The 20,517-nt window shown below is 46.0% G+C and overlaps 1 protein-coding gene across 2 annotated transcripts in view; it reads right to left on the minus strand.

Moving 5' to 3' along the window:
- LOC124036178 (breakpoint cluster region protein-like) overlaps positions 1–7,204 on the minus strand; it is a 48,192-nt gene extending 40,988 nt beyond the window's left edge. For both annotated transcript variants that reach the window (XM_046350404.1, XM_046350403.1), the window contains exon 1: positions 5,317–7,204. In XM_046350404.1, coding sequence (XP_046206360.1) covers positions 5,317–6,658 — 1,342 coding nt within the window. In that variant the 5' untranslated portion in view covers positions 6,659–7,204. The remainder of the gene's footprint in view (positions 1–5,316) is intronic.
- Between the last annotated feature and the right edge of the window lie 13,313 nt (positions 7,205–20,517).

Raw genomic sequence — 20,517 nt, forward strand, 5'->3', positions numbered from 1 at the left:
TGGGTATGTGTACCATTCACATGGTGAATGGGCAAAACAAAATATTGAAGAGCCTTTTAATGGGGTATGGTCGTAGATGCCAGGCTCACCAGTGTGTGACAAGAACTGCAACGCTGCTGGGTTTTTCACGCTCAACAGCTTCCTGTGTGTATCAAGAATGGTCCACCACCTAAAGGACATCCAGCCAACACGACACAAATTTGGGAAGTATTGGAGTCAACATGGGCCAGCATCAGTGGAGGCTCCTCAGAGGAGGAAGTGGAGGACCATCCTCCTCAGTGAATTTCATAAAAATAGTGAAACATTAAAAATGTTATCCTTATATATACAGTGGGGCAAAAAAGTATTTAGTCAGCCACCAATTGTGCAAGTTCTCCCACTTAAAAAGATGAGAGGCCTGTAATTTTCATCATAGGTACACTTCAACTATGACAGGCAAAATTAGGGGGAACAAAATCCAGAAAATCACATTGAAGGATTTTTTATGAATTTATTTGCAAATTATGGTGTATGTATGTATGTATGTATGTATGTATGTATGTATGTATGTATGTATGTATGTATGTATGTATGTATGTATGTATGTATGTATGTATGTATGTATGTATGTATGTATGTATGTATATATATATTCACACACTATTTTACAATGTCTGCAGTAGACTCAACAGCACTCTGTAGGGTAGCACCATGGTGTAGCCGGAGGACAGCTAGCTTTTGTCCTCCTCTGGGTACATTGACTTTAATATAAAACCTAGAAGGCTCTTGGTTCTCACCCCCTTCCATTGACTTACAAAGTAATTATTATAACTTCCGGAGGATGTCCTCCAACCTATCAGAGCTCTTGAACTGACATGTTGTCCACCCAATTAAAGGTTCTGAGAATTAATCTAGTACTGAAAGCATAATAGTTTTGAACAAATGAATTTCTTCCAAAATTAAGCACAAGCGAGACAGAGGGAGAGAGAGTGAGCTAGCTATATTTGGTTGTATTTTATTTTTGTAACTTTCACTTAGCTAACTGAATGTAGCTAGCTAGTTTAGCCTACTCAAACACCTGGCTCAAGACAGAGAGGGATGTTATGTTAGCTAACTGACTATAGCTATCCAACACTGAATCTTTGTCACGGTAAGCTTTTGGTTTTAATAATTTATTACCATCAGGGCCCGCTGCTGTAACTGCTAAACTGCTTGCTGACTGTTTTGCATGCTTGTAGTGGGTTTACTAACGTGTTAGTTCTAGTAGCTATGTTGACTATGAGGTGACAACAACAAGCTGTGCGCAGCGGTTAGCAGTCATGATATGAAGGTTTGTCTTTGAAAGGTTTTTTCACCTGGTCACAGACAGTGGATGTGTTATACACTGAAGTCTACAAGTGAAGAGAAAAAGTGAGAGGAGGAGAGCGTGTAGTAGAGGTCGACCGATTATGATTTTTCAACGCCGATACCGATTATTGGAGGACCCACCAAAAAATGCTGATGCCGATTAATCGGCCGATTTTTAAATAAAAAAAAATGTATTTGTAATAATGACAATTACAACAATACTGAATTAACACTTATTTTAACTTAATATAACCAATAAAATAAATTTAGCTGCAAGTAGATAATGAAACATGTTCAATTTGGTTTAAATAATGCAAAAACAAAGTGTTGGAGAAGAACGCAAAAGTGCAATATGTGCCATGTAAGAAAGCTAACGTTTCAGTTCCTTGCTCAGAACATGAGAACATATGAAAGCTGGTGGTTCCTTTTAACAGGAGTCTTCAATATTCCCAGGTAAGAAGTTTAGGTTGTAGTTATTATAGGACTATTTCCCTCTATACAATTTGTATTTCATTAACCATTGACTATTGGATGTTCTTATAGGCACTTTAGTATTTATTGCCAGTGTAACTGTATAGCTTCCGTCCCTCTCCTCGCTCCTCCCTGGGCTCCAACCAGCAACACAACGACAACAGCCACCACATTGAAGCAGCGTTACCCATGCAGAGCAAGGGAAACAACCACCTCAGGGCTCAGAGTGAGTGAAGTTTGAAACGCTATTAGCGCACGCTAACTAGCCAGCCATTTCACTTCCATCACACCAGCCTCATCTCGGGGGTTGATAGGTTTGAAGTCATGAAGTCATAAACAGTGCAATGCTTGAAGCACAAAAAGAGCTACTGGCAAAACGCACAAAAGTGCTGTTTGAATGAATGTTTACGAGCCTGCTTCTGCCTACCACTGCTCAGTCAGATACTTAAGATACTTGTATGCTGTCAGATTATATGCAACACAGGACACGCTAGATAATATCTAGTAATATCATCAACCATATGTAGTTAACTAGTGATTATGATTGATTGTTTTTTATAAGATAAGTTTAATGCTAGCTAGCAACTTACCTTGGCTTACTGCATTTGCGTAACAGGCAGTCTCCTTGTGGAGTGCAACGAGAGAGAGGCAGGTCGTTATTGCATTGGACTAGTTAACTGTAAGGTTGCAAATTTGGATCCCCCGAGGTGACAAGGTGAAAACCTGTCTTTCTGCCCCTGAAGGAGGCAGTTAACCCACCGTTCCTAGGCCGTCATTGAAAATAAGAATGTGTTCTTAACTGACTTGCCTAATTAAATAAAGATTAAATAAAGGTGTAAAAAATAAATACATAGATAAAATAAAATAAAAATTCATTTGCGCCCACAAAAATACCCATTTCCGATTGTTATGAAAACTTTCAAATCGGCCCTAATTAAATCTGCCATTCCGATTAAATCGGTCGACCACTAGCGTGTAGATAGTCGCAAGAAGGAATTCTATATGCAAGAAGCAAAGTGATCATGCTGTTTTTATATTGCTGCTATGAAAGTGAACTGTGTTTGTGTGTGATCAGGGGTGTGTTCATTCCACCCATTCTGTTTAATTTTTATATTTTTATAGGGTTATTGTAACCTCGTGATGGGCACAGGAAAACGTGAGTATCATGTAGTAGCCTAAACCAATCAAGGTTACATTGAGCTGGGTGAAGGGAATATGAATGACAGTCATCCAATATGCTCTAATAGTAATAAGGCAATGCTCATTCATTCATTTTTAAAAGCACCGCCCGCCACTGGCCAGCATACCTTGTAGAGTCCATGCCCCAACGAACTGAGGCTGTTCTGAGGGCAAAAAGAGGGGGGGTGCAACTCAATATTAGGATGGTGTTCCGAATGTTTGTTATAGTCAGTGTATGTCTGTAAATTGTATATCCTCACTGTAAATCAGCATTACGTTTACTGTTTTTATATTATTTATGCTGGCTTTGTGTCTGCATATTGTCTATGGCTGGCATTACCTATTCACAAAGTCAAATTCCAGGTACCGGTATGTGCAAATGTACTTGGCAAATAAAGTCAATCTGATTCTTGTAAAGCTAAATAGTCACCAGAACACTTATGTAACTGGAGCACAGTGGCCCTTTATAACATTGACATTATAAGCTAGCTTTACTCAGCAGATTAAATGGATTTGACTGAATGTTGCAATGAGTTTTAAAACAAAAAGAAAAACAGATTTTCCCATATTCGCTCAAAATCACTGACCAAAATAGAGAATAGTGGATTGTCATGCTCGCCTCAAAACCACTGCTTACCACAGCACTGATCCAGCAGTGTGCGCAATAGCCCTAATGTTCTTACGACATCAGAAAATAAATCCAGATTTCCATTAATCCACGAAGCCCGGTTTACATGAAGTGATCCTGCAGCAGGACCGTTACCTCAGCAACACGGCCATTTAGACCACCACTCCAGGGCCAGGCTCAGCAGCATTGTTTCTGCTGAACATTTAACCAGCAAGCTGCAGCAATCACAGTAAGCTAACTGTCCAGTTTACTAAGGCTTCAGTCTAAACATGTGTCTTTGTATCGGATAGCCCGTTTCCCCATTTCCTACAGGTCAAGCAGCATTGGTAAATGGGTGATATTCTGAAGAAACAATAATGTGGTGAGACAATGTAGAACACAACCCATGATAGTGTTATTGTAATATCAAAAAGCTCAATATTTGACCACAAGTCAAAAGGAATCTGTATTTCTGTCAGAAGAGCCAAACACTGGCTTACTGTTCTCAGACAATTTGCTTGTTCATTGCATGTTTGGTTTAAAATGCTTTCCAGCCTAACACCTTACATAACAGCCTGTTCTCAACAATTGCTACTGAAAATCTGCTCCAAACAGCATGTATTTTTTTGTAATAACGTCAAACAATGTGTTCTGGCTCTTCTCATATGAATTAGCATAGCTTTTAGTTGTTGAGCCTAGCAACGAATGACCCTGCCTGATTCACTACAACAGACCGACCGTCTGTTAAATGTTCAGTGAAATCATGTAATGTGGCATTGAGTCGCCCCTTTTCACTTAGACATGTATTTCTTTAATTGAATCACCATCATAGACAAATCATACAGCCTCTCATGTATTAAAGCTTTCATAAATATTTTGCATGGGAACTCACTCTCTTCTCTGTCCTTGGCAGCACCTAGTAAGACCACCCCATCCCACTTAACATTGCTACATTGTTGCAGTGTCAATACATACTCTGCATGAGTGATTCTCCTATTGTGTTCACACATCACAACAGGAAACACTGAGGCCTGAGATTTTGATGGGAAGCCATGTGACACACTTTGAGCCCTTCGTCCTCTTTTTAGCGAGAGTTATCAGCCCTTTTCCTCCCCACCCCCAACAAAGAGCCTCCCTAAATTCATCACGCTACACAAGCCCCTTTAAGTTAATTACTTCTAGCCAAGGACAACAACGCTGATGTGTGCTGACACAAAAACACTCTGGGTGGACAGGGCCGAGTGACTGGGCAGCCTGAGGGCACGCACTGTCTCAATCAGGGCATGTCCACAAGAGCACTAGGCCACTCAATAGGAGAGCAGAAGGGGGCAGGCATGTTTACAAAGTGAAAAGGAAACAGTAGTACAATCTACAAAGAAGCACACAAGCACTAGGGTGCTGTGCAATGGTTGGGCTGTGCTAATGGTTTAATGTATTCATATGGAAAACTTATTGGCAGATGCATGGTACACTAAATCTAAATAATTCCTTCCTTTCCTTCGACATGTTGCAGGTGGACATATACTGGAAGCACATTCACGCTTGAGGAGGGGTCTAGGTTAGGGCAAGTACAGGCACCTCTAATAAACATGAAACGGCAGTGGTTATTGAGCCCAAGGGTGCATTAACAATTCTCGTGCTTTTATACAGTGTCTCATCAAATGGAAATTAAAACAGAGGATATAAAATATATTGATTACAAAAGGACAGAGACTATGTCCTTGCAGACCTACCCAGATCTCCATGGAGACTGTTGTCATGCGAGGTCCTACTAGACGTAGTGGAGGTCCCATCTTCGGGCCAAATCTGACCTGTTTTACGGACACCCACGATGGAGGCCTCGGACACCAACACCTGCTGCTTCAGACGTTTCTGAGACAAAGGGGTGGGTGGGCTGCTGCTGTCAAAGGACTGCTGGGAAATCTGGGACGGAGAGCGGCTCTTCGGTCTGTACATATGATAGGTTGTGGGACTTGGGGACACGTGACTTGACTGGCCAGAGGAAAAGTCCTCCTCGCTGGACGTCAGGTTCTCATTGGAGCTGCAGTCTGGGGTGTAGCCGCCCCCAACATCATCAAAACTCCCCGGTGAGTAGGAGCGCCTTGGCCAGGTGAGGTGGGCGTCCTCCTCCACACTGTGGTCCCTGATGTGGATGATCCTCCCCTCCCCCATCATCCCCCCGACATAGACACTGGTGTAGGGCTGACAGTCTGCCGGTTGTCTCCCCCCATTGGAACGGCTCACACTGTCCTTGAAGAAATGTGGGTTCACCTCTGCTGCATCATCATACAGCCCATTGTAGCCACAGCCGCCCTCTGTGGATCTGCCTCGGAGGACAGATTTGCGGATCTCCCCCGTCACAGTGGATAGGTTCCCGGGCAGGGAGTGCAGGGACCTCTTCCGCTCCATTTGCATGGCCTGGCAGCCCAGGCTGCTGATCTTGTCTGAGACCTCCCTGTCATTGACCTTCACGAGGCCTCTCTCATGGTGGTACTCCATGTTCACGTAGAAGGGTCTCTCTGTCCCACCAACCCCTTTCCCATCTCCTGCCGTGTGAGAGTTGGCTCTCTTGATGTGCTCAAAGTTGGACCTCAGTGCTGCTACTGAGCCCATGCCTACCCTGTCCAGATGTGTGTCTGGAGGACCCGCTGTCGACCTGTGAGGGGAGAAGCCACCACTCTGTTTGGAGGGAGACACCCCATCCACCTCTCCCTCTGGATACTGTTTACACCCTGTGTCAACTGCCTCTCCTGGCTGCTCCTCCAATGAAGGCTCATCTAAGTGGGATCTCTGGGTGTCTGAAACACTGGATTGGTCTCCAATATTCATTAGGGACATCCTCTTGATGCCCCATCTCTGTCCATCATAAGCCTTCCTCTCCTTGGCCAGTAACGTCTGCAGGTAGATCATCCGAAAGCGCTCCTTGTTCACCTCCAACTCCAGCTGCCTGATAGATGCCTTGCATTTCTCCAGCTCCTGCTCAACATCCCCCAATGATTTCAGCTCCATGTTTGGGGGATTTGACTCTGGGAACTGGGCTTTCCAAGCCTCCACAAAACCTACTGGTTCAACCATTTTTTTTTTTAAATAACTTAGTTCACTGAGAATAGAGTAGAAACTTCTACTAAAATTTCTACTCAACGATATGATTAGTTTCCAATCAAAATAATTTCTAAAGTATGACTTATAATGGCCATTAGAAGCTATTTCCACACTCAGTTTTCAGAAAACTCGTGCACATTTTTTTCTTATGGTTCTAACGTTAGTTATCAACATGATATCAGCTCGCATAGTAGAGAATGCCATGAGGACTGAGAATGACGACCCAGTTCAGATACCTGCAACAACAAAAACATAAAGAAAGTGTCCTTATCTTCTGTAAGTAATGTCAGTAGACAATGGTCCTTCATTCATCGTAAAAACAGCAGCACTGTGCTATATCCAGTCCAATGATTTAGTGAAACACTTTTACATTTCCAGTGTAATTCCTGTTTTTCGTGTTAATTCGTTACTCCGCATCTAATTGAAAGTTAGTTCGAATGTTCTCTCGTTAACATTAGATCCACCACACATGACATACACTTCGTTGGATCGCACGCTACAGTTACTGTGTTTTGCTCATTTTATTTAGGTTGAGTTAGTGCTGAAAAGAGAGGGAGGGACTTTGATGTGATTGAGGGTCTGTCCAGTTTTAAAGACACAGGCACGTCGGCAAAACAAGAAATCCAAGCTGAAGAAAACCTGATAATGATATGGTCTATATTATGTGAGTAATAATGTAGACTAATCTATTGCCATTTTGTAAAATTAAAAACAGACATGTTTTATTACGGTATATATATCGTCTGAAATATCGATATTTGTCTCCATCTAATGGTAGAAAAGAGAAATCCAGACAGACAAGAACCTGTGTACAACCTCTGCGTGTGCGCTGGTGTCATAGTCTGCGCAGCTTGTCCCACTCTCTCTTCAGAGAAAAAGAGGCGAAGCGAGATTTTTACATTTAACTAGGCAAGTCAGTTAAGAACAAATTATTTTTTACAAAGAGGGCCTAGGAACAGTGGGTTAACTTTCCTTGTTCAGGTGCAGAACGACAGATTTTTACATTGTCAGTTCGGGGATTCAATCTAGCAACCTTTCGGTTACTGGCCCAACGCGCTAACTAATAGGCTACCATTTTCTCCGCCAAATTATCTGTTAAACATAACACGACCACGAAAGACATTTTTTTTATGGAGGCCAGTGAAAGATTGTCAATTTGGCCATGAATAACTTGAAATGCTAATTTGCTACGTGGGGCTTATTTGATCAATAGACATTTCGACAACTTTAACATTGGAGTTGTGCCTGTTGTCATAGAGGACTCATGATATATACGATTTTTATTATGGACATTGCCATTGAGGCCTTCCACCATTTTAAAGTAGTCAACTGGGTGAGGATTCCTATGAGTTGGGAGCAATCAGCCAATGAAGAAGAAGAAATTGACTACTATAAAATGGAGATAGTCTCAATGGCGCTGCCCTTGCTGTCACAGACACAGATTGGGCCCTTTATTCAAACGTGTATCTGCCCTCTCATTGGCTAGAATGGTCCCGCCTGACTTCCATGTGAAACTAGAGACATTAAGGTTTTATTTATTTATTTTTATTTAACCTTTATTTAACTAGGCAAATCAGTTAAGAACACATTCTTATTTACAATGACAGCCAAACCCAGACAACGATAGACCAATTGTGTGCCACCCTATGGGACTCCCAATCACAGCCAGTTGTGATACAGCCTGGAATCGAACCAGGGTCTGTAGTGACACCTCTAGCACTGAGATGGATGCAGTGCCTTAGACCACTGCCACTCAGGAGCCCATGAGTCACATGATCATACAGATTTTTTTTTAAATTAAAAGTCCCTCTGAAAAATGTTTACTTGGATGATATTTTTTTCTTAAAGTCCCTTTAAAAACCAATAACAACACAATACCAACACTGTTGCTGGAAGTATTAGTCTTTTTTAACTGCTAACAGAACAGGATTTAATCATGTTTAGAAGAGAACATTTTCAAATGGACCCTATCCAGGAGTAACCTTTGGATGAGGCCACAGGGCTAGGCTCAGTCTGGCTTATCTGGTATATTGTGTGATCTTATGCGTTCTCTCTATAATTTGGCTCTGTCTGTCTCTCTCTTTCTCTCTATTATCTCTCGGGTTACCTTGTCCCGGACCAGCTGTTTCTACCCCCCCCTCTCTCTCTCTCTCTCTCTCTCTCTCTCTTGCTTGTTATCTATCTCCCTCCCCCATCTCTGTCTCACTATCCTCTCTGTCTCTCTCTCTCGCTATCTATCTCGCTCCCCCATCTCTGTCTCACTCTCCTCTCTCTCGCTCTCACTCTCGTTCTCCTCTGTCTGTCTGTCTTTCTCTCTCCCAGGCAGGGGAGTCTGTCCTCAGTGTTCTGGCAGGTTGTATGATGGTTAGGAAGCTTTCGGAGATGGAGAGTGAGACGTAGACAAACTGAAATGGTCCACCCACACAGACGGTGTGAGGAAGGCGGTGCAACAGCGCCTTCTTCAACCTCAGGAGGCTGAAGAAATGTGGCTTGTCACCCAAAACCCTGACAAACATTTACAGATGCGCAATCGAGAGCATCCTGTCGGGCTGTATCACAGCATGGTACGGCAACTGCACCGCCCTCAACCACAAAGCTCTCCAGAGGGTGGTAAGGTCTGCACAACGCATCACAGCGGGCAAGCTACCTGCCCTCCATAACACCTACGGCACCCGATGTCACAGGAAGGCCAAAAAGATCATCAGGGACAACATCCACCGAGCCACTGCCTGTTCGCACCGCTATCATCCAGAAGGCGAGGTCAGTACAGGTGCATCAAAGCTGGGACTGAGAGACTGAAAAGCAGCTTCTATCTCAAGGCCATCAGACTGCTAAACAGCAATCACTAACTCAGAGAGGCTGCTACCTACATTGAGACCCAACTACTGGCCACTTTAATAAATTGATCAGTCACTTTAAACAATGGCACTTTAAATAATGCCACTTTAATAATGTTTACATATCTTACATTACTCAAATCATATGTATATACTGTATTTTATAGCATCTATTGCACCTATGCCGCTCGGCCATTGCTCATCCATATATTTATATGTAAATATTCTCATTCACCCCTTTAGATTTGTGTGTATTAGGTAGTTGTTGGGGAATTGTTAGATTACTTGTTAGATTTTACTGCACTGTCGCAACTAGAAGCACACGCATTTCGCTACACTCGCTTTAACATCTGCTAACCATGTGTATGTGACCAATAAAATTGGATTCGATTTGACATACTGGAACATGCTGTTTCAACATACACATCCAGGCATTGCAAACCGACTCTTATATTTGTGTAATTGCTGAACCATGATTTTGTTTGTCTTCTCTGTGTCCCTCTGTCCTCCAGTCTGACATGTTGCGCTCACTATCCACCACAAGATCCACAGTCAGCACAGAGGACTTGTTCAAGATCAGGGAGTTCACAAAGGACTTTGGACAGGAGGGCTGAGAGGTCCTGGTCAGTCGGGCTTTACTACTCCTTACCCTGTCTCTCCGTACAAGCCCCATTCGTACGACCTCCTGTCAAATAGTAGCTACAGCATTACGACGCTACAAATTTGGTGTTGTTTGACTAACCTGAATTGTCATGAATGATGGAGAATTTGAACTTCATTCATATTATTTCCCTCTGATCATACGCTATTGGACAGTCCTGAAGACTGAAAGACTGTATTTCTTTCATTGTCATCCTGCACTTTTACAGTGAGTACAGAGCTCATCATTGAGTGGGGGAGGTCTTTACATTTCAGTATTTCTCTGAATTGTTTCTGTGATTTTCAGTAGAATAGCCCTTTACTATTCCTGGATTTGAACATTGGAAATAATAGTTCCACAACAGACACTATCATATTGTTCCAATACTGTAAGCGATTTTTGGTGCCATTTAGCCCCATTCAGCAATATGGAGTGCCTCAAATTCAAATACTTCCGGCACCATCGGGAGTTTTCCATAGGAAAGCGCTATCACTATCTACTGGTTTTAATGTCTATGTTATTACATTCTAATGGTGGTCCTGTAGAGCATGAAGCTTGCAGGGCCAGGGTTGTGGGTTCGATTCCCGGGGCCACCTGTCACGCCTTGGTCATTGTATCTTGTGTTTTTGTTATATGTTTGGGTAGGCCAGGGTGTGACATGGGTTTATATGTTGTATTTCGTATTGGGGTTGTATTAATTGGGAGTGTGTATTATTAGGGGTGTGTCTAGTTAGGCTTGGCTGCCTGAGGCGATTCCTAATTGGAGTCAGCTGATTCTCGTTGTCTCGGATTGGGAACCGTATTTAGGCAGCCTGAGTGCGCGTTGTATTTCGTGGGTGATTGTACCTGTCTCTGTGTTAGTCACCAGATAGGCTGTAATTAGTTTCACTCGTTTGTTGTTTTGTATTTTCAGTTATTTCATGTACCGCTTTATCTTCATTAAAAGTCATGAGTAACCTACACGCTGCATTTCGGTCTGACTCTCTACAAACAACAGACGAACCTCATTACAGAATCACCCACCACCATTCACAGTCCGAGCAGCGTGTGAACTGGCAGGATCTGAAGGAGGACGTTATGGACAACAGAAGCAAGGAGTATACTACGTGGGAGGAAATCGACAGGTGGGCGGCCGACTCAGAGCGAGTGCAGGAGCCCGCCTGGGATTCCCTACAGCAATGCGAAGAGGGCTATACACGGATGGAATCGAAAAGGAAAGCACGGCTATACAGAGCGAAAACCGTAGGTAACGGGGAAAGCGCAGAGAGAGAGTGGCAGAGTCAGAAGTCAGACCTGAGCCTACTCTCCCTGTTAATTGTGAGGAGCAGCAATATGAGGACTTCTGGTCTTGGGAGATGATATTAGACGGAAAAGGACCCTGGGCGCAGCCGGGAGAATATCGCCGTCCCAAGGAGGAAATAGAAGCAGCTAAAGCGGAGAGGCGCGAGTATGAGGAGGCAGCACTGCGACACGGTTGGAAACCGGAAAGTCACCCCAAAAAATTTATTGGGGGGAGGCTAAAAGGGAGAATAGTTATGCCAGGTAGGAAACCTGCGCATACTCCCTGTGCTCACTGTTGGGCTAGAGAGACCGGGCAGGCACCGTGTTATGCTATGGAGCGCACGGTGTTTCCAGTGCGGGTGCAGAGCCAGCTGCGACTCATACCAGCCCTTCCTATTGGCCGGGCTAGAGTGGGCATCGAGCCAGGTAAGCTTGGGCAGGCTCGGTGCTCAAGAGCTCCAGTGCGCCTGCACGGTCCGGTCTATCCAGAGCCACCTCTACACACCAGTCCTCCGGTAGCAGCTCCCCGCACCAGGCTTCCTGTGCGTGTCCCCGCGCCAGTACCACCAGTTCCAGCACCACGCACCAGGCCTCCTGTGCGCCTCGCCTGTTCTACGCAGCCAGTGCTTTTCTCCCCTCCTGCGCTGCCGGAGTCTCCCGCTTGTTTAGCGCAACCAGAGCTGTTCTCTTCTCCTGCGCTATCGGAGTCTCCCGCCTGTTTAGCGCAGCCAGAGCCTTTCTCCTCTCCTGCGCTGCCGGAGTCTCCTGTCTGTCCAGCGCCACCAGTGCTCCCAGTCGGCCCAGCGCGTCCAGTGCGCCTCGCCTGTTCAGCGCAGCCAGAGCTTTTCTCCTCTCCTGCACTGTTGGAGTCTCCCGCCTGTTCAGCGCAGCCAGAGCCTTTCTCCTCTCCTACGCCGCCGGAGTCTCCTGTCTGCCCAGCGCCGCCAGTCGGCCCAGCGTCACCAGTCTGCCAGGATCCGCCAGAAGTACCAGTCTGCCAGGATCTGCCAGAAGTGCCAGTCTGCCAAGATCTTCTAGATCGGCCAGACAACCTGAATCATCCAGGTCCACCAGCCAGCCAGGATTTACCGGAGCCTACTACCTGCCTGAGCTTCCTCTCAGTACTGAGCTTCCTTTCAGTACTAGGCTTCCTCTCTGTACTGGGCTCCCTCTCAGTACCGGGCTTCCCCTCAGTACTGGGCTGCCCCTCTGTCCCGGGCTGCCCCTCTGTCCCGGGCTGCCCCTCTGTCCCGAGCTGCCCCTCGGTCCCGAGCTGCCCCTCGGTCCCGAGCTGCCCCTCGGTCCCGAGCTGCCCCTCAGTTATGTGGGGATCAGGGTGAGGACTATTAGGCCATGGTCGGCGGAGAAGGTGGATTATCCTAGGACGCGAAGGGGAGGAACTAGGACATTTATGGAGTGGGGTCCACGTCCCGAGCCAGAACCGCCACCATGGACAGACGCCCACCCGGACCCTCCCTATGCTCTTGAGGTGCGTCCCGGAGTCCGCACCTTAGGGGGGGTTCTGTCACGCCTTGGTCATTGTATCTTGTGTTTTTGTTATATGTTTGGGTAGGCCAGGGTGTGACATGGGTTTATATGTTGTATTTCGTATTGGGGTTGTATTAATTGGGAGTGTGTATTATTTAGGGGTGTGTCTAGTTAGGCTTGGCTGCCTGAGGCGATTCCTAATTGGAGTCAGCTGATTCTCGTTGTCTCGGACTGGGAACCGTATTTAGGCAGCCTGAGTGCGCGTTGTATTTCGTGGGTGATTGTACCTGTCTCTGTGTTAGTCACCAGATAGGCTGTAATTAGTTTCACTCGTTTGTTGTTTTGTATTTTCAGTTATTTCATGTACCGCTTTATCTTCATTAAAAGTCATGAGTAACCTACACGCTGCATTTCGGTCTGACTCTCTACAAACAACAGACGAACCTCGTTACACCACCAATACGTAAAATGTATGCAGAAATGACTGTAAGTCGCTTTGGATAAAAGCATCTGTTAAATGGCATATATTATTATTACATTGTTAAAACAACAGTCAAAATAACAAGTCTTTTGGTTTTTCAAATGAATATTTGTGTGGAAAGTTTATATCAATTGGAAAGGCAGTACATGTATCTGATTAATTATTACCTGATTCAGAAGTTGTGGACAGAAATGTGGGTAGAAATAAATAAGGTGTAGTCTGTATTAACCAGTGATCTACTATAATACAGGGTCTAATGTAAAGTTAAAATAAAAATAATGACAACTACATTTGACATTTTTTAATTCAGGTTTCATTCAGGTTTCATTAAGTCAGGTTAACTTGGTTTTGTGTAACAACATTGAGATCCCCTGTCACGTTCTGACCATCGTTCGTGTGTGTTTTCCTTGTTTTAGTGTTGGTCAGGACGTGAGCTGGGTGGGCATTCTATGTTGTGTGTCTGGTTTGTCTATTTCTATGTTTGGCCTGATATGGTTCTCAATCAGAGGCAGGTGTTAGTCATTGTCTCTGATTGGGAACCATATTTAGGTAGCCTGTTTTGTGTTGGGTTTTGTGGGTGATTGTTCCTGTCTTTGTGTTTGTGGCACCAGATAGGACTGTTTTGGGTTTTTTCACGGTTCTTGTTTTGTAGATTGTTTTACTTTCATCTTTATTAAAGATGCACAAAACTAACCACGCTGCATTTTGGTCTGCCTCTCTTTCCCCAGAAGAAAACCATTACATCCCCTCTGGGACCAAAACTGACTTCAGTATTATTGAACCAATATACCCTCAACTATACAGAGACACAGCAACCATATTGGAACAATAGGATAGTGTCTGTTGTGGAACTATTATTTACAATGTTCCAATCCAGAAATATAAAAGGGCTCTTCTAATGAAAATTACAGAAAAAAATTAGTCCTATATGGAAAACCCAAGAAGCCAGAAGTATTTGAATTTGAAGCACCCCATATTGCTGAATAGGGCTAAATGGCACCAAAAATCACTAAGGTTCATAGTGAAAATGGCCGGAACTAGCAAAGCATATCATGGTCAATGTTGTCATTTTCATCCTGCCAAAGAGAGCCAACCTTAATGTCTATGGTACAGGCCCCCAGTGTCTTAGAAAGCCTAAATCAAATCCAAATAAAATGTTTTTGGTCACCTACAACTCAATATTAGGAAGGTGTTCCTAATGTTTGGTATACTCAGTGTACTGTATATGTACAGTATATGACGGTGTGTATAGACAGTATGGAGCGTATATGAATAGAAAAGGTGTGTACAGCAGTAGTTGTATACTAGAATACAGTATATACATATGAAGTGGGTAAAACTGTATGTAAACATTATTAAAGTGACCAGTGTTCAATGACAATGTACATAGGACATGGAAGCTGTTTTTTATTTTCTCAGTCCCCAGCTTTGATGCACCTGCACAGTCTCTGCCATCTAGATGATGACACAAACCTACCAGAAGAGCTAAATGACTTTTTATGCTCGCTTCAAAGCAAGTAATACTGAAACATGCATGAGAGCACCAGCTGTTCTGGATAACTGTGTGATCATGCACTCACGTCTGTAGCCATGAAGTGCTTTGAAAGGCTGATCATGGCTCACATCAGCACCATTATCCCAGAAACCCTAGACCCACTCCAATTTGCATACCACCCCAACAGATCCACAGATGATGCAATCTATTGCACTCAACACTGCCCTTTCCCACCTAGACAAAAGGAACACCTATGTGAGAATGCTATTCATTGACTACAGCTCAGCGTTCAACACCATAGTGCCCTCAAAGCTCATCACTAAGCTAAGGACCCTGGGACAAAACACCTCCCTCTGCAACTGGATTCTGGACTTTCTGCCGGGCGGCCCCCAGGAGGTAAGGGTAGGTAACAACACATCCGCCACGCTGATCCTCAACACGGGGACCCCTCAGGGGTGCGTGCTCAGTCCCCTCCTGTACTCCCTGTTCACTCATGACTGCATGGCCAGACACGACTTCAACACCATCATCAAGTTTGCCAAGGACACAACAGTGGTAGGCCTGATCATAGACAACGATGAGACAGCCTGTAGGGAGGAGGTCAGTGACCTGGTTATGTGGTGCCAGGACAACAACCTCTCCCTCAATATGATCAAGACAAAGGAGATGATTGTGGACTACAGGAAAAGGAGGACCGAGCACACACCCATTCTCATCGACGGGGCTGTAGGGTTGTAGTGGAACAGGTTGAGAGCTTCAAGTTCCTTGGTTTCCCCTTCACCAACAAACTATCATGGTCCAAACACACTAAGACAGTTGTGAAGAGGGCACGACAAAGCCTATTCCCCCTCAGGAGACTGAAAAGATTTGGCATGGGTCTTCAGATCCTCAAAAGGTTCTGTAGCTGCACCATCAAGAGCATCCTGACTGGTTGCATCACTGCCTGGTATGGCAACTGCTCGGCCTCCGACCGCAAGGCACGACAGAGGGTAGTGCATACGGCCCAGTACATCACCGGGGCTAAGCTTCCTGTCATCCAGGACCTCTATACCAGGCGGTGTCAGAGGAAGGCCCTAAAAATTGTTAAAGACTCCAGCCACCCTAGCCATAGACTGTTCTCTCTGCTACTGCACGGCAAGCGGTACTGGAGTGCCAAGTCTAAGTCCAAAAGGCTTCTTAACAGCTTCTACGTCCAAGCCATAAGACTCCTAAACACCTAATGAAATGGCTAACCAGACTTTTTGCATTGCCCCCCCCCCTTTACACCGCTGCTACTCTCTGTTGTTATCATCTATGCATTGTCACTTTAATAACTCTAACTCTACCTATATGTATGTTATGCAGGTGAATGAGGACCCAAAAGCGACTTGGCGAAAACAGAGTTTTTAATCCAGTAAAGTTACTTTACAAACAAAAGGCATAATACTACTCGTAATGACGAGAACAGACTGGAGACTTGATCAAGAACTGCAGGTTGCCTCGGGAAGGCACTTGAACGTAGCAGACTCAGACACCTGCTCACCACGCAGCATCTGAGGGAAACACGACACGACAGGGCAATACATAGACACAGCACGGTGAACAATAGACAAGGATCCGACAGGACAGGAACGGAAAACAAGGGAAGAAATAGGGACTCTAATCAGGGGAAAAGATAAGGAACAGGTGTGGGAAGACTAAATGATGATTAGGGGAATAGGAACAGCTGGGAGCAGGAACGGAACGATAGAGAGAGGAGAGAGAGGGAGGGGGAGAGAGAGGGATAGAAAAAGGGAACGAACCTAATAAGACCAGCAGGGGGAAAACGAACAGAAGGAAAAGCATAATGACAAGACAATCTAAGACAAAACATGACAGTACCCCCCCACTCACCGAGCGCCTCCTGGCGCACTCGAGGAGGAATCCTGGCGGCAACGGAGGAAATCATCAATAAGTGAACGGTCCAGCACGTCCCGAGACGGAACCCAACTCCTCTCCTCAGGACCGTAACCCTCCCAATCCACTAAGTATTGGTGACCCCGTCCCCGAGAACGCATGTCCATGATCTTACGTACCTTGTAAATAGGTGCGCTCTCGACAAGGACGGGAGGGGGAGGGAAGACGAACGGGGTGCGAAGAAAGGGCTTGACACAGGAGACATGGAAGACAGGATGGACGCGACGAAGATGTCGCGGAAGAAGCAGTCGCACAGCGACAGGATTGACGACCTGGGAGACACGGAACGGACCAATGAACCGCGGAGTCAACTTACGAGAAGCTGTCGTAAGAGGAAGGTTGCGAGTGGAAAGCCACACTCTCTGGCCGCAACAATACCTTGGACTCTTAATCCTGCGTTTATTGGCGGCTCTCACAGTCTGTGCCCTGTAACGGCAAAGTGCAGACCTCACCCTCCTCCAGGTGCGCTCACAACGTTGGACAAACGCTTGAGTGGAGGGAACGCTGGACTCGGCAAGCTGGGATGAGAACAGAGGAGGCTGGTAACCCAGACTACTCTGAAACGGAGATAACCCGGTAGCAGACGAAGGAAGCGAGTTGTGAGCGTATTCTGCCCAGGGGAGCTGTTCTGCCCAAGACGCAGGGTTTCTGAAAGAAAGGCTGCGTAGTATGCGACCAATCGTCTGATTGGCCCTCTCTGCTTGACCGTTAGACTGGGGATGAAACCCGGAAGAGAGACTGACGGACGCACCAATCAAACGACAGAACTCCCTCCAAAACTGTGACGTGAATTGCGGGCCTCTGTCTGAAACGGCGTCTAACGGGAGGCCATGAATTCTGAACACATTCTCGATAATGATTTGTGCCGTCTCCTTAGCGGAAGGAAGTTTAGCGAGGGGAATGAAATGTGCCGCCTTAGAGAACCTATCGACAACCGTAAGAATCACAGTCTTCCCCGCAGACAAAGGCAGACCGGTAATGAAGTCTAGGGCGATGTGAGACCATGGTCGAGAAGGAATGGGGAGCGGTCTGAGACGACCGGCAGGAGGAGAGTTACCCGACTTAGTCTGCGCGCAGTCCGAACAAGCAGCCACGAAACGGCGCGTGTCACGCTCCTGAGTCGGCCACCAAAAGCGCTGGCGAATAGACGCAAGAGTGCCTCGAACACCGGGATGACCAGCTAACTTGGCAGAGTGAGCCCACTGAAGAACAGCCAGACGAGTGGAAACAGGAACGAAAAGGAGGTTACTAGGACAAGCGCGCGGCGACGCAGTGTGCGTGAGTGCTTGCTTAACCTGTCTTTCAATTCCCCAGACTGTCAACCCGACAACACGCCCATAAGGAAGAATCCCCTCGGGATCAGTAGAAGCCACAGAAGAACTAAACAGACGGGATAAGGCATCAGGCTTGGTGTTTTTGCTACCCGGACGGTAAGAAATCACAAACTCGAAACGAGCGAAAAACAACGCCCAACGAGCTTGACGGGCATTAAGTCGTTTGGCAGAACGGATGTACTCAAGGTTCTTATGGTCTGTCCAAACGACAAAAGGAACGGTCGCCCCCTCCAACCACTGTCGCCATTCGCCTAGGGCTAAGCGGATGGCGAGCAGTTCACGGTTACCCACATCATAGTTGCGATCAGATGGCGACAGGCGATGAGAAAAATAAGCGCAAGGATGAACCTTATCGTCAGACTGGAAGCGCTGGGATAGAATGGCTCCCACGCCTACCTCTGAAGCGTCAACCTCGACAATGAATTGTCTAGTGACGTCAGGAGTAACGAGGATAGGAGCGGACGTAAAACGTTCTTTTAGAAGATCAAAAGCTCCCTGGGCGGAACCGGACCACTTAAAACACGTCTTGACAGAAGTAAGAGCTGTGAGAGGGGCAGCAACTTGACCGAAATTACGAATGAAACGCCGATAGAAATTAGCGAAACCTAAAAGCGCTGCAACTCGACACGTGACCTTGGAACGGGCCAATCACTGACAGCTTGGACCTTAGCGGAATCCATCTGAATGCCTTCAGCGGAAATAACGGAACCGAGAAAAGTAACGGAGGAGACATGAAAAGAGCACTTCTCAGCCTTTACGTAGAGACAATTCTCTAAAAGGCGCTGTAGAACACGTCGAACGTGCTGAACATGAATCTCGAGTGACGGTGAAAAATTCAGGATATCGTCAAGATAGACAAAAACAAAGATGTTCAGCATGTCTCTCAGAACATCATTAACTAATGCCTGAAAAACAGCTGGCGCATTGGCGAGACCAAACGGCAGAACCCGGTACTCAAAATGCCCTAACGGAGTGTTAAACGCCGTTTTCCACTCGTCCCCCTCTCTGATGCGCACGAGATGGTAAGCGTTACGAAGGTCCAACTTAGTAAAGCACCTGGCTCCCTGCAGAATCTCGAAGGCTGATGACATAAGGGGAAGCGGATAACGATTCTTAACCGTTATGTCATTCAGCCCTCGATAATCCACGCAGGGGCGCAGAGTACCGTCCTTCTTCTTAACAAAAAGAACCCCGCCCCGGCCGGAGAGGAAGAAGGCACTATGGTACCGGCGTCAAGAGACACAGATAAATAATCCTCGAGAGCCTTACGTTCGGGAGCCGACAGAGAGTATAGTCTACCCCGAGGAGGAGTGGTCCCCGGAAGGAGATCAATACTACAATCATACGACCGGTGAGGAGGAAGGGAGTTGGCTCGGGACCGACTGAAGACCGTGCGCAGATCATGATATTCCTCCGGCACTCCTGTCAAATCGCCAGGTTCCTCCTGAGAAGTGGGGACAGAAGAAATGGGAGGGATGGCAGACATTAAACACTTCACATGACAAGAAACGTTCCAGGATAGGATAGAATTACTAGACCAATTAATAGAAGGATTATGACATACTAGCCAGGGATGACCCAAAACAACAGGTGTAAAAGGTGAACGAAAAATCAAAAAAGAAATAGTCTCACTGTGGTTACCAGATACTGTGAGAGTTAAAGGTAGTGTCTCAAATCTGATACTGGGAAGATGACTACCATCTAAGGCAAACATGGGCGTAGGCTTGTCTAACTGTCTGAAAGGAATGTCATGTTTCCGAGCCCATGCTTCGTCCATGAAACAACCCTCAGCCCCAGAGTCAATCAAGGCACTGCATGTAGCACCCGAACCGGTCCAGCGTAGATAGACCGACATAGTAGTACAGGATCTAGATGAAGAGACCTGAGTAGTAGCGCTCACCAGTAGCCCTCCGCTTACTGATGAGCTCTGGCCTTTTACTGGACATGAATTGACAAAATGTCCATCAAATCCGCAATAGAGGCACAGGCGGTTGGTGATCCTCCGTTCCCTCTCCTTGGTCGAGATGCGAATACCTCCCAGCTGCATGGGCTCAGTCTCTGAGCCAGAGGAGGAAGATGGTTGCGATGCGGAGCAGGGAAACACCGTTGACGCGAGCTCTCTTCCACGAGCTTGGTGACGAAGATCTACCCGTCGTTCTATGCGGATGGCGAGAGCAATCAAAGAGTCCACACTGGAAGGAACCTCCCGAGAGAGAATCTCATCTTTGACCACTGCGTGGAGTCCCTCCAGAAAACGAGCGAGCAGCGCTGGCTCGTTCCAGTCACTAGAGGCAGCAAGAGTGCGAAACTCTATAGAGTAATCCGTTATGGATCGATCACC

Source organism: Oncorhynchus gorbuscha, linkage group LG05, assembly GCF_021184085.1.
Source record: "Oncorhynchus gorbuscha isolate QuinsamMale2020 ecotype Even-year linkage group LG05, OgorEven_v1.0, whole genome shotgun sequence".
Classification (NCBI taxonomy): Eukaryota; Metazoa; Chordata; class Actinopteri; order Salmoniformes; family Salmonidae; genus Oncorhynchus; species Oncorhynchus gorbuscha.